At 54.2% G+C, this 12,289-nt stretch overlaps 5 protein-coding genes across 5 annotated transcripts; 4 read left to right on the forward strand and 1 right to left on the reverse strand.

Annotated features, from left to right (window-relative positions):
* Positions 1 to 14: 14 nt before the first annotated feature.
* On the forward strand, positions 15 to 2,661 carry QC763_301500 (uncharacterized protein; the record flags this gene model as incomplete). The annotated part of the gene is made up of 2 exons (XM_062910612.1): positions 15 to 1,587; positions 1,640 to 2,661. Exons 1-2 carry the CDS (start codon positions 324 to 326, stop codon positions 2,659 to 2,661), a joined length of 2,286 nt encoding a protein of 761 aa, XP_062766549.1. The 5' UTR covers positions 15 to 323.
* Positions 2,662 to 3,614: 953 nt separating this feature from the next.
* QC763_0048470 (uncharacterized protein) lies at positions 3,615 to 5,483 on the reverse strand (the record flags this gene model as incomplete). The annotated part of the gene is made up of 3 exons (XM_062905727.1): positions 4,572 to 5,483; positions 3,881 to 4,114; positions 3,615 to 3,782 (listed from the first exon to the last, which is right to left on the reverse strand). The coding sequence occupies exons 1-3, from the start codon at positions 5,157 to 5,159 to the stop codon at positions 3,615 to 3,617; spliced, it is 990 nt and encodes a 329-aa protein (XP_062766550.1). The 5' UTR covers positions 5,160 to 5,483.
* QC763_0048480 (uncharacterized protein) lies at positions 3,684 to 3,971 on the forward strand (the record flags this gene model as incomplete). The annotated part of the gene is made up of 2 exons (XM_062905728.1): positions 3,684 to 3,799; positions 3,890 to 3,971. 2 exons carry the CDS (start codon positions 3,684 to 3,686, stop codon positions 3,969 to 3,971), a joined length of 198 nt encoding a protein of 65 aa, XP_062766551.1.
* On the forward strand, positions 4,786 to 5,285 carry QC763_0048490 (uncharacterized protein; the record flags this gene model as incomplete). The annotated part of the gene is made up of 2 exons (XM_062905729.1): positions 4,786 to 4,803; positions 4,908 to 5,285. The coding sequence occupies 2 exons, from the start codon at positions 4,786 to 4,788 to the stop codon at positions 5,166 to 5,168; spliced, it is 279 nt and encodes a 92-aa protein (XP_062766552.1). The 3' UTR covers positions 5,169 to 5,285.
* Positions 5,484 to 7,311: 1,828 nt separating the features above from the next.
* QC763_301520 (uncharacterized protein) lies at positions 7,312 to 10,329 on the forward strand (the record flags this gene model as incomplete). The annotated part of the gene is made up of 1 exon (XM_062910613.1): positions 7,312 to 10,329. The coding sequence occupies one exon, from the start codon at positions 7,312 to 7,314 to the stop codon at positions 10,327 to 10,329; it is 3,018 nt and encodes a 1,005-aa protein (XP_062766553.1).
* Positions 10,330 to 12,289: the final 1,960 nt, after the last annotated feature.

Here is a 12,289-nt window from a genome sequence, read left to right on the forward strand (position 1 = left end):
CCGGCGGCACGAAGGAAGATGTTATTATCAGAACCCTAACCCTTGCGCGATTCGACCCCCACCATTCCCACTTTACCCCCACCTTTGCTTTCCAACTCTCGACTCAGAGCTTTCAGATTGGAGCTTTCAAGTAATTTTACAAGAATAAACCGCGGCCAATCCAACAACAACGTCTGGGTTACTTATCAGCATCTGTCATTTGCAATCATCACTATAAACTTTCAGCTTTCTACTCCATGTGACATTGCATTTATCGGTTGGCCGATGATATCTGAGTCTGTGACTTTCGAGCCTCATCTCTTCGTGCAGCACATCTGCCCCACATGGCGCCTCGACCAGCTCGACGAAGCGCGAGGGGTGTGAGGAAAAACTACAATGAGGCAAGCAGCATTGTGCTCGATGACGACGAGGAGCCGATTCAGGTCCCGGATAACGACAGGGATATCGACGACGACCTTGGCTCCGGATCCAACGGTGTACCTGACTTTGACGCAGACGGCCATGGCGCAGACGATGACCCCAGTAGCGATGGCGATGAGGTAGACGAGGATGGGAATCCAAAAACGACCACAGCTTCAAAGTATCAACAAAAAGGGAAGCGGAATGCCGGTGCCGGCATGATACAGTCTCGCAAAGGCTTCCACGACATCCCCCACTACCCTTTGGAAACGCGTATCGTGACCCGCGTGTATGCCGGTCCGCTTAGACGCTATGCTCGCTATTCGGCCCTCAGAGATTCCATGTACGGTCCTGAGATCCCTCGCATCAGAGTTATTTGGGCTTTGGAAACCAAATGGAGCGCCTTCCCCGTTCTGCCTCCCAAAGCCGGCGCTTCAGAAGTCAGAGGCATCATGCCGAGCCCTTGGGTTCCGCAAGGCTTTGAGAAGAACCAGACATTAGCAGCATCAAAGTGGTATGAGGGGTACCACCTTCATTGTCCCGTTGAGGAGCTCCAGGTCTGCCATCACGTTGCCGCCCACCAGGGGGAAAGTCTGGTACCAAACGCAAATGGAGAGCTGGTGACGCTGCTGGGGCCATGGGATCGCCAGCGAGAGTTTATTCTGCCTCGGCGCGGAAGCTTGGAGATAGCAGAAAACGGTTCGCCATTTACAGAGGATGATATCGTCACAGATGGTGAAGAAGCTCGATCGAGAGGGTGGATGATTGATGTTGGGGGCATTCCTCTGGCCATAGCTTGGGCACCTTTCTTCCTCAGGAACAACAGACAGGTCCTTGCGGTAGCTACCATCCCTTTCTCGGACCAAGATTCGTCCCTCGTCGTCGAAGAGAATTCCGGCAACCATAATGCTACTTCGGAGATCCAAGGATCTGTCCAGTTTTGGGAATTCGCTGCTGAAGAAGACAGCAGCAAGGAAGGGATGGCAACGCCTGCCAAACGACCTTCCCGTCTTTTGGGGGCAAAGTGCTTTTCGTGGGGCCGGCCCAAGCGTATGCAATTTTGTCCAGTCCCCATGGACGAGTCCGCGTCGCCTTCAACCAACGGCATTCTTGCCGTGCTGTGCAGCGATGGAAGAGTCCGCGTCATAGATTGTAAGGCGATCCATGAAGATCAAGTACCCGATTACGGTTCGTGTTGCCCCAAATAGTTCGGCCCAAGACGAGTGCTAACCCGTTACAGCTTGTATGGAGGCACCGATGGTCACGTTTGGACAGGACAATGACTACAACGTTGAGGTTACCTGCCTAACCTGGGCTAACACGAACCGCCTCGCGCTTGGTCACAGTGATGGATCAATCACGCTGTGGTCAGTCTATCCCAAGACGCTGCTGCAGCGCCACGGTGCTCACACGACCTACGTTATCGACATCTGCTCGGCCTATCCGTCGAATCCATATCTGGTCGCCTCCGTCCCCGTGGGCGGCTGCGCGACTTTGACCGACATGTCACACCCCAGCTCCGAGTTCACCTACTTCCCGGTTCCGGCGATTAGCTTCCAGCCCAATCTGCTCTGTTGGAACGAGTCGATGCAAGGCTTCATGGCGCTGTACCCCTCGTCCACTCCCAACACCACCATTGCGTTTCTCCATCATCGCTTCTTCGCCCAGGCCCGCAGCATCTGCACCGGTCCCAACACGCTAACCTGTGTCTCGGTTGGCACGACGCATCCTTTTATTCTTGTCGGCTGCGCAGATGGGTCGGTCTTCGCTTGCAACGCACTGCAGAAGTTGTTTAAGCAGAAAGGGGAACCACTGAGGAAACTCAAGATCTTTGAGCATGAATACAGACCAGTCGTCGCTACTCGGAGCAGCCAGGGCAATTCCATCCGCGGTGCAGTTCGGATACTCCAGGGATACTTGCCCGAGGTCAACGATGACCCGCGAACAGAAAAGAGAAAAGAAATGGACCGTAAGAAGAGGTTGGAGAGGGAGAAAAAGAGCAAGTACACGGCCAGCGGGAAGAAGAAGGGTAGGCCCAAGAAGAATGCTGGTCTCGAACCTGAACAGCCTGAAGAGGAGCACGACCTTGAAGGGGAGCTGCAGGAAAAGCTCGCGTCCAGGGTCGTAATCCACGAGCCACTGACCAGAGTCACGGCCGTTGCGTGGAACCCGAATACTAACTTCAGTTGCTGGGCTGCCTGCGCCATGGCTTCCGGCATCATCAAAGTCATGGACCTGGGCGTGGAAGACTTCAGAGCGTAAAGAGCTCAAGAGCCAGAGACTCGGCGAACTCTCAGCATGGACCCTGCATTCGGCTCATGAAGAGCCCCTGAATTGAGGTCGGATCGACGGGATCGAGAGTTGTGGAAATCGAGAATGGCCGTGTCGCAGTCGGCGTTCAGGGGCAGTCGCAGACGGGCTACGGGGTCGGAGCCGGCGACCGGGGTGGGTTGGCCCAGATGGTTCGCTGTTCAGGTACCGGACTCGCAAGCCCCGCAAAATCCCATGCTATCGAGAGCAACCTTCCGGAACCGTTCTTGAAAGGCCGTGGATTGCCAATGAAGATCTGGCCGGTTCCAGTCGAGCTCAAGTCTACAGTGGGTGTGCCTTTTTTTGACCTCATGAATGATACTCTGGCGAGCTACGTGCTTGCTGCATTGCAACAAGCAAGCACCAGTAGCAACGGTTTGTCAGTGTAGTGCTACCCTCCACATGCACCTTTGTCTCCCAATGTAACCTCGAACTCGGGCAGTTTGAAGTTTATGCTCTCGACACTCGAGATGCCCGAGAAAACACCACACCACCACCAGGCCACGGAACAATTGTCAAACGGCCAAACGGTTAGACGGCTTCCCGGGTAAGAGCGGGCTGTCTCTCTCTCTCTCTCTCTCTCGGAGGAAATACCCAAATGCCACCCTTCGGAAGGTGAAATGGGAAATTAGTTGCATTATCAGTGCTGCCCCTGGTCTCCTTCGGTTGGATGATGAGCTGTTTAGTACTTTGCTATGCAAATTAGATATGTTCAATATGCATACTCTCTGTATGTGTCTGGTGTATGTACGCGTCCTTTTGTCTTGTGGTTCGTTCGTCGTGATGAAGTGGTATCCAGTAACATGCTTCCATCAATACCCTCAAATTTCCTTTTTCCAAAAATAGTTCTATTTTTGGCGATGTCTTCTTCTCCTCTCATGCTTGCGTCCTGAATTGAGCCGAGATCATGAAGCACACAATGCTCCGACACCGGTAGAATGGTGAAAGTCAAAAGCCTTTGTCATTCCGTATAAATGCGAGGCCGCGGCAAGCAAGACAAAGATGTGGAAAAGCTGATGAGAACTTCCAAAGATGTCAAACTTTCCTGGGAAGCGACGCTCTGGGAAACGAGCCTATCCCATGTCTTTTCGTCAGTCTTCAACCTCTCTTTCCCTGTCCGCACCGATCTTGGTAACACAGGGAGTGCACCCGCAAACAAGAGAATACTGACCGCATACAGGAACGCCCCAAAAATATACAACGCCCCTTGGAAGATGACCCAGTTAAGACCCATTCTTTTGTTAAGCTCGTCGTATGTGTAGAGAGTGATTAACGCATGGATAATAGGCAATACCCCTGAGAGACCCAAAGACACGAACATGAGGGCACGGTAAGGCCTCCAAGCGGGAGTGCGGAAGTGGTCGAACCACGATACCATGATGCAGCCAGAGCCTAAGAGGCAGATCTGTATCGGTTCAGTCAGCTTCTCTTCAACGTCAAAACACCAAACACCTTCCCCCCTATCCAACCGTGCCCCTTTTTCGTCCAACAAGTGTTCCCCCATCCCTTCCTTACTTTTTCACTGTGACCCTTATTTTCAACGGCACCGCGCCTTTCTCCTGGCTATCTTGCGAACAACGCCACCAAAACCTCAAGCGAGAACCCTATCACAACAACTCGAGTGAGAAGCCCCAGGTCTCTAGCGAGATGACTTCCAAAGGCTCAAGTGAAAGCGACACTGTTCCCCTCCTTATACAGATTTCCCCCATAACCTGACCACCAAGCGCACACTTCCCCTTCCATCTTTGCACAATCCCAGCCCAATTCCTCAAAACAGCACTTTCCCCTCTATCTACCTTATGTCCCCCCGCACACGTCCTACGAAACAAAAGACCCTCAAGAAAAAACGAAGAAAAACTTACCGCTCCCAGATACACCGTCAGCTTCCCAGGCTCGCACCAAAACCCATACCACAGCGCCGGCACGTAACTCCCCACTATCAAGAAAACGATGCCGGTGTAGTCGAGCTTGTTCCCCCACTTGGCCACCTTGTCCGAGTGGTTGCTAATCGCATGGTACGTCGCGCTCATCCCCAGGCACAAGAAGGCGCCCGCGAAAAAGCAGGAAAACACCAAGATGTCGGCCGAGGAGGCGGTGTCAAAGCGGGGGTGAATCAACCGATACAGGTATGTGGCCAGAATGACGGAAAAGAAGGCGCCGAGGAGGTGAGACCAGATGTTGACTGATTCGTTGTGGAGGTAAAACAACGACCTGAAGGAGGCGCGGAAGGAGTACGAGGTTGGGCGGTAGCCGCGGAGGATGGAGGGGTTGTCGCGGCGCCATGGCTCAAGTTGGTCGAAGAGGAGGAGTTCGAGCCTGTGCTCGATGTCGGTGGCGGTTTGGACGATGGTTTCGGTGAGGGAGGGGCGGCGTTTGCGGAGGCCGGAGCCGGAGCCGGAGCCGGAGCCTGGACCGGTGGTGCCGGGATTTTGTTTGGCGGGGCCGGGCATGGCGGTTGAAGGGACGGCTGGTCGGCTGGCTGACTACCTACCCACTTTGGTGTGACAAGTGTTACTCTGGAGGTGCTCAGAGGCAAGAAAAGGGGCATGTAACGATATTTTGCATTTGTTGCGAGACTGGCTTCTGGGTTACCATCCGATCTTTACTTGATTTTATGTCTCTGTTCATGAACATACATATCACTGTTCTGCGGGATGATGACGACGACTAGATAGACCAAGAATCCATTCTCTGCCAACAATGCTTTAAGATGGCATGGTTTGATGTGCTGTCTAGGCGTGGTTTTGTTGGGATTTCGAGTCGTTTGAAGGCTGTCCACCTGGCAGAGGTTGAGCGAGATCCACAATAAATGCCGAGGCCGCCGCAAACTGGGAGGAGCCGTTTGCATGTGGGAGCAGTTGCCAGCTTCAGTGGTCTCTACCGTAATTGACCCCGCTGTTAGTAGCTGCCTGCCCATACACCGCAGAGCACTAACGGGGTGTGCCATACTCCATAGGTACGTAGGGTAGGTACTCCACCATCGATGGCCTCGACACTCCAGGCTCCCCAACTCAACCTCTCAGAAATTCACAATGACGCGGCCCAACTCCCTTACCCAGCCAAAGGTCCAATATTTACCAGCTACCAGCAGATTATCCCTTTAACAAAAGTCACCGTTCACAGTGCTACCATTTCCGTTCGCTTTCATTCCGCGGTTCGCTGTTCGCTTACCTGTCCTTTCCTCGAATCGCTTCCAGCAGCAAACGGATGTTCGATGCCGATCAATTGCACGGCATCACAATGAAAAGCTCTAGCCCCAACGGAGACCGATCCTCCATCCTGACCAAAAGCAAATATCACGGCATTTCTCACCCTCAACTCCCACAGGTGCACACCAACCACCAGCTCTTCCCAAAAACTCAACGCAACGGTGTCATGTCCCTGGCATATTACCTGCAGACCCCGATAGTGAATGTGGGCACACAAATGGAACCATACACTGATGAGTAGGGTCTCGCCCCAGAGCAGTGTCGTCTTCGTTTCCTGGAAACAGATTACCTCTGGCAGAGAAGCTCGGGCGTTGCTACCAGCTGTTCTTATTACACGCCACTGTCTCCAGATACCCGGATCAACGAGAACCACGGTCAACTCTATTTCTATTCTTGGACATGCCAAAAAGTTCCCTGTGGAACCCTCCCATGTGATGACCAACGACGACAAGTGTCAACTTTAGACTACCAGTCGGTTGTGGTGATGGCTTCAAAGATCGCATCGCCAACATGCGCCAAAGTGAAAGTGCAAATGCACTCCATCTCTTTCATAGGAGCCGATGCAGTGCGGCTTAAGAACCGCAGCATTTCACATTCTCATGCCCGTTTTCCTGGCCAGCCCTTTGGTCTTGGCTATCCGATGTAACAGCTTTGAGTCGAGTCTCCTGTCTAGTGGACAACTACCGCCATCGAGCGTGCGGGCTAGGGAGTGAGAGCCAGCGTTCTCTCTGGATGTTGGGGGAGGAGAGGACTTGGAAATCACGACGGCGTCGGTCCAAAAATAGCAAGGCTCCTCCCGCAACTTTGTGTTCAGAGTCAACTCGGTTTATTGCGGCCTTGGACCGCCGATGACCCAAACTGGCTTGACTACGCTATGGATATAGGCACAATTATTCACAGTGCAACCTTACTCTGGGGTTGTTCACTTATCGTCGTGTCTGGGCACCTGACCGAGACAGGCCCATGGCCAAACGACGCCTGTTGACGGCCCCGGATAAATAAGCCGAACCATATCGCCATTTAGCTCTCACCCTCGTTGCTTCATCTATTCCATATTGCTCACAGATTGTCGCCACCAAACTCACATCCACAGCATCAACCACATCACAGCTTCGGGCGTTCCTCGCGTTGTTCTGGGAGCGGGGCCGGTGCGTCGATATCATTGCAGGCTTCTATTAATACTCTCACCGGGGGTTGTGGTGAAGATGGCGACACTGGATATGCCATGGCGAAACGGGTGACGGGCAGGGGACGGGAGAAGGCGAGGATTGTGTATATCAACACATGGGAACCGCCACCTGATCCGGGCTCTTGAGATACACGACGTCAATCGTGAACCCTCAGGAGTCGACAACGATATCTCCCCCTCAAAACCAGCTCCCGCCGCCACATCATGGCCGGATCTGTCTTCGCCCTGTCCCTTCTCGGCCTGGGCGCCGTTCAGGCTGCTCCATCGGCCCCGACTGTGGAGACCCGGCAAATCTGGATCGGAGATGGTGGAGGCGTGTTCTGGCCCGGCCCCGATCAACCCGTTGCACCCTGTCTCGAGAACGGCTCCGGCGCCCCTCAGGCTCCATGCCTCCTCCCACCTATCCCTGGTGATGTTACCCTTCCACCCGGATTCTACCTCCCTCCCAAGGACAAGAGAGACGCCGAGTCGGTCGATAAACGTCAGATTTGGATTGGCGATGGCGGATCCCAGTTCATCCCAGGACAAGGCCCTCTCAAGCCTTGCTTGGTGACAATCCCCCTCAAAGGTCAGCCGCCGTGCTTGTTGGGACCAATCCTCACCGTGCCCAAGAACAAGAGAGGCGTCGAAGTCCGCCAGACACTCATCATCGGAGGCCCTCCGGGCTCTTTGAACCCTGGCAACCCAGGCCTTCCCGGGGGTGGCATGCCCGTCTGCCTGCCGTCTGTGCCGCTTGACCAGCAGCCTCCATGCATGCTTCCGCCCATCAGCGGCGGCGGTGGCGGGCTCATCCTGCCTCCCAACTGGCCTGCCCCGAGTTTCCCGCCCAGAGAGAAGCGGGAAGCCGAGGCCCCTAAGCCACCCAAGCTTACCCTCCCGCCTGACTATGCGACCAACACCAAGCAGGTGATTGTGCGACTGGAGGCCCGCCTCGTCGCCTTGCAGAATAAAAAGTACAAGACCAAGCAGGACATCGAGTTGATCAAGGATCTCAAGGAGGCTCTGCTCTACTTGGCTGGCATCACCAACATCTCAGCACCCCCTGGTACCGGTACTTCTTTTACCCCAGGAAAGCGCAGCGAGGACGTCTTCCAGCTCCTGCCCCCCGACTACATCACCAACACCAAGAAGGTCATCGAGACGCTGCAGAGGGAGCTGATCGTGCTGCAGAACAAGAGGCGCAAGACCAAGGATGACATCGCTAAAATCCAGGCTATCAAGGATGCGCTTCTCTACCTAGCCGGCATTACTCACATTTCAGCTCCCCCCGGGTCTGGCAGCACCTTCACTCCCGGGAAGCGTGATACCTTCAAGCTCCCCCCTGACGCCACGACCAACCCCAAGAGGGTGATCGAACAGCTGGAGAAGGAGCTGATCGCCTTGCAGAACAAGAGGCACAAGACCAAGGAGGATCTCCAGCTCATCGCTGATTACAAGGCAGCTCTCCTCTATCTGGCCGGCATCACCAATATCTCGGCCCCCCCTGGATCTGGGAGCACCTTCACTCCCGGCAAACGTGATGTCTTCAAGCTTCCCCCCGATGCTACCACCAACCCCAAGCGCGTCATTCAACAGCTTGAGACAGAGTTGATCGCCTTGCAGAACAAGCCGAACAAGTCCAAGGCCGACTACGAACTCATCGCCGACTACAAGGCCGCACTTCTTTACTTGGCCGGCATCACCAACATCTCGGCGCCCCCCGGGTCAGGCTCCACTTTTACCCCTGGCAAGCGTGATGCCGTGTTCAAGCTTCCCCCTGATGCTGCCACGAACCCCAAGAAGTTCATTGTGCAGATCGAGAAGGACCTTGTGCTTCTTCAGAACAAGAAGAACAAGTCCAAGGCGGACCTCGAGCTTATTGCTGCCTACAAGGCTGCCCTCCAGTACTTGGCCGGGATCACCAACATCTCGGCCCCCCCTGGGACTGGAACGAGCTTCACCCCGGGCAAGCGCGACGTGATCTTCAAGCTCCCGCCTGATGCTGCTACCAACCCCAAGAAGTTCATTGTTCAAATTGAGAAGGACTTGGTGGTCCTGCAGAACAAGAAGAACAAGACCAAGGAGGATTACCAGCTGATTGCTGCTTACAAGGCTGCTCTTAAGCACCTTGCCGGCATCACCAACATTTCCGCGCCGCCTGGGTCAGAGACTTCTTTCACTCCCGGCAAGCGCTCGCCTGTGGTTGATGTCAATGCCGTTGGCGCTTATGAGAAGCTTTGCCCCAACATCAAGGGTGCCCAGGATGCCCTCCAACAGATGCTGCTCAAGGACCAACTCACTGCCGAAGAGATGGTTGTCGTCCGGGCGCTTATCAACTTCCTCAGGGGATGCGGCGTTGAGCCCGGCGAGGGTCCCAGTTATGGCCCTATCTTGACGGTTCCAAAGCGCAACACCCCGGTGCTCTCTGCCGAGTTCGACCTTGCCGGTCTCGAGGAGGCTTACAAGGAGCTTCTCACCACGGCACAGCTCGCTACTGCTGCCGGCCAGCCCTCCTTCGCCAACTGGATCACTCTCTCTACCATTGCTGACATCCTCGAGCTGTATGGCGTGAAGGTCGACCGCTCCCTTCACGTTTTCACCCCTCTGCCGAAGCGCCAAGCCGACAGCATCACCATTGGTGGCCGGACATGCAAGGTGATTGACATTCTTGGCCTCCGCGCTGCCCTTGCGGCTCTCCAGATTGCCTACGGTGAGGACGTCACCAAGGCTCCCACCACCATCCTCCTCATTCAACAAGTCATTGTCACCGCGCTTCAACTCTGCGGCCAGTCAGTTCCGGGCTGGACCGTCATCGTCCCTGGCAATCCCGTCCCTGGTGGTCCCATTGTTCCCCAGCCCACTGTCCCCGGCGGACCTTTGGTTCCCGAGCCAAACGTCCCCGGGTCGCCTGTCGTTCCCCAGCCCACAATCCCCGGTGGTCCTTTGGTTCCTGAGCCATACGTCCCCGGCGCGCCCATCGTTCCTCAGCCTACCATTCCGGGTGGTCCACTCAAGCCTTCGGACAAGAGGCAGGCTCCTGGTCTGAGCAACGCGACAGAACTTCTTGCTGCACTCAACATCCTCGAAAAGGCATACGGCACATACGGCAGCGGAACAATCCCGGTGCCTGTTTGGTTGATCATGGTGAATTTGGTGACGATTCTGCAGACGATTCCGGGAACGGTGGTGCCCGGGTGGCCAGTCTTGGGACAGGGTAGCGTTGTTTTGACTCCGTCTCCTTAGAGTGGTATCGGGGTTGGGAGAGTTATATGATATCCAGAGAAGAGGGCGGCGAGACAAAAAGGGGGCTTGATTCAGCGATGGGTCGGGTTTGTGGGTGGTGCTAAAATCCCCTTTTTGAAGTCTTTTTATTTATTTTCTTTTACTTTGTTCTAGTCAAGCTCGAGGTGTATCCCTATTTTTCCTTGACACACGCGCGTAATCTTTTTCGCGTCTGGTCTTCCCTGTTCTTTTTAGGCTTGATTGACTCCTTTTTTCTCTTTTGATCTTGTCTTTCTAGTCCAGGTACCATATGTTCGTGACTGTGCTCTCAAGGTGCTAGTTGAGCTTATAGCTCCATACCATTGATACAGGGCTTTGCTTGCCATCAGTGATATACCTTTTAGATCATGATACATTCCACGTGAACCACCTGATCTCTTCCGTCTCATCACGCATGGTTTACTTCCATGCCCGGTTCAACAGCGTCAGCATTGGATAGTTACAGTAGCTCGCCCGCCATGAGACAGCACTGATCAAGTGGAAACACATGTCAAATCCTTTCATCTCAACCCTTGTCGCCGTCTTACTTACTCATATGAGAACCTAATCTTCATATTTTCACATAGGAATACTACAATCTCCTGTCGCAACAATAACAACCTCCCAGTAACGACTAGAAACTTCTCTCCGCATTACGCCCATCGCCTCTAAACCTCCTGCCATCAAGCTCCCGACGTCATTCCCCCCTAATCGCTTGAGATCCTGTCGTGGCAATTTCCTCCGGGGATCCTCTCAACGGCTAAGTCCAAGGCTGACAGGTATATACTTCTGACACGCCCCCTCCCCACAGATGCCGTGGTCTAAGATCGTCACTCCACGCCGTTAGAATGGGTCGACAGCATGAAACTCAATACTTCTGTCAAGGGCTCAAGCTACTGAGCGACGAACTCCCACATGACATTACCATCAGCCAGCCGTGGCTTAAAATGGGTTGAGGGGGAAGATTGACTCGTCCGTTTATCGGGATTCCCCGCAGGCCGTTGCTGAATCTTTGTTGGTATGCTTCTACGCGTAGGGCTCGTATCGTCTCAGGCACAGAGGACTCGCGAGGACTTCGGATGCAGGCTTTATGCTTCTCACGACTGGGACCTATTCACAATTCTCGACCTACGTTCGACCTACGTTGGACCTACGATGGACCTAGCTGGACCTTGGTGTCTCTTTTTCCAGCGGTCTTTGGACCTATCCTGGACCTTTTTGTACCTAGAATAATCATTTATCGGACCGTTGGGCCTTTCCCGGACCTGTTTTTTTCTTTCCCCCCTTATCCGAGAGCCCTCTTGCCACCCCCCAAGACTAAATCTTCTAGTCTAATTGAAGCCACTCCCCAAGCTCCGGAAAAGCTAGGTCCAACGCGATTGCATATACAAGTCCATGAGGTCCATTAGGTCCCTTTATTTTTTTGTTTTGGGGTTTACAAGACAGACAGCTCCCTAGGTCCGCGCCACGTTTCACGCGGACCTAAAACGACTGGACCTAACGGTCAGAAAACTCGGGAGCATCTCCTCCTCGCTTCGTTTACTGAGGCGGACGACCAACTGAAGCCCCTTAGACCCATTGGCACTCGATTTTGTTTTCCTGTAGGTCCCCACTCGTAGGTCCAAACGGGGGGGGGCGTGTGTGTGATGGATGGAGGACGTCTGGTGTTTACTTTGCTTCCATTTCCGGATGCAGCCAGCCCCTTTTACCACTTCCCCCCTTTGACCGAGTCTGAGAGACATGTATACAACCTTGGAATCATGCAGAGGGGCCGCGCTCTTCTCCCCAGAACCGGCACTAGGTCCGGTAGGTCCCTTTCGCCGTCTCCCTCACGAGCACCTGACCCTCACAGCAACGGTTCGTGTCGTATCCTGGACGGACCTAACTCTCTTGTTCATGGACCTACACCACCAACCCACATCTGATCAGTCAGCAGCGTCTT

This window comes from Podospora pseudopauciseta, chromosome 3 (genome assembly GCF_035222475.1).
Source record: "Podospora pseudopauciseta strain CBS 411.78 chromosome 3, whole genome shotgun sequence".
Classification (NCBI taxonomy): domain Eukaryota; kingdom Fungi; phylum Ascomycota; class Sordariomycetes; order Sordariales; family Podosporaceae; genus Podospora; species Podospora pseudopauciseta.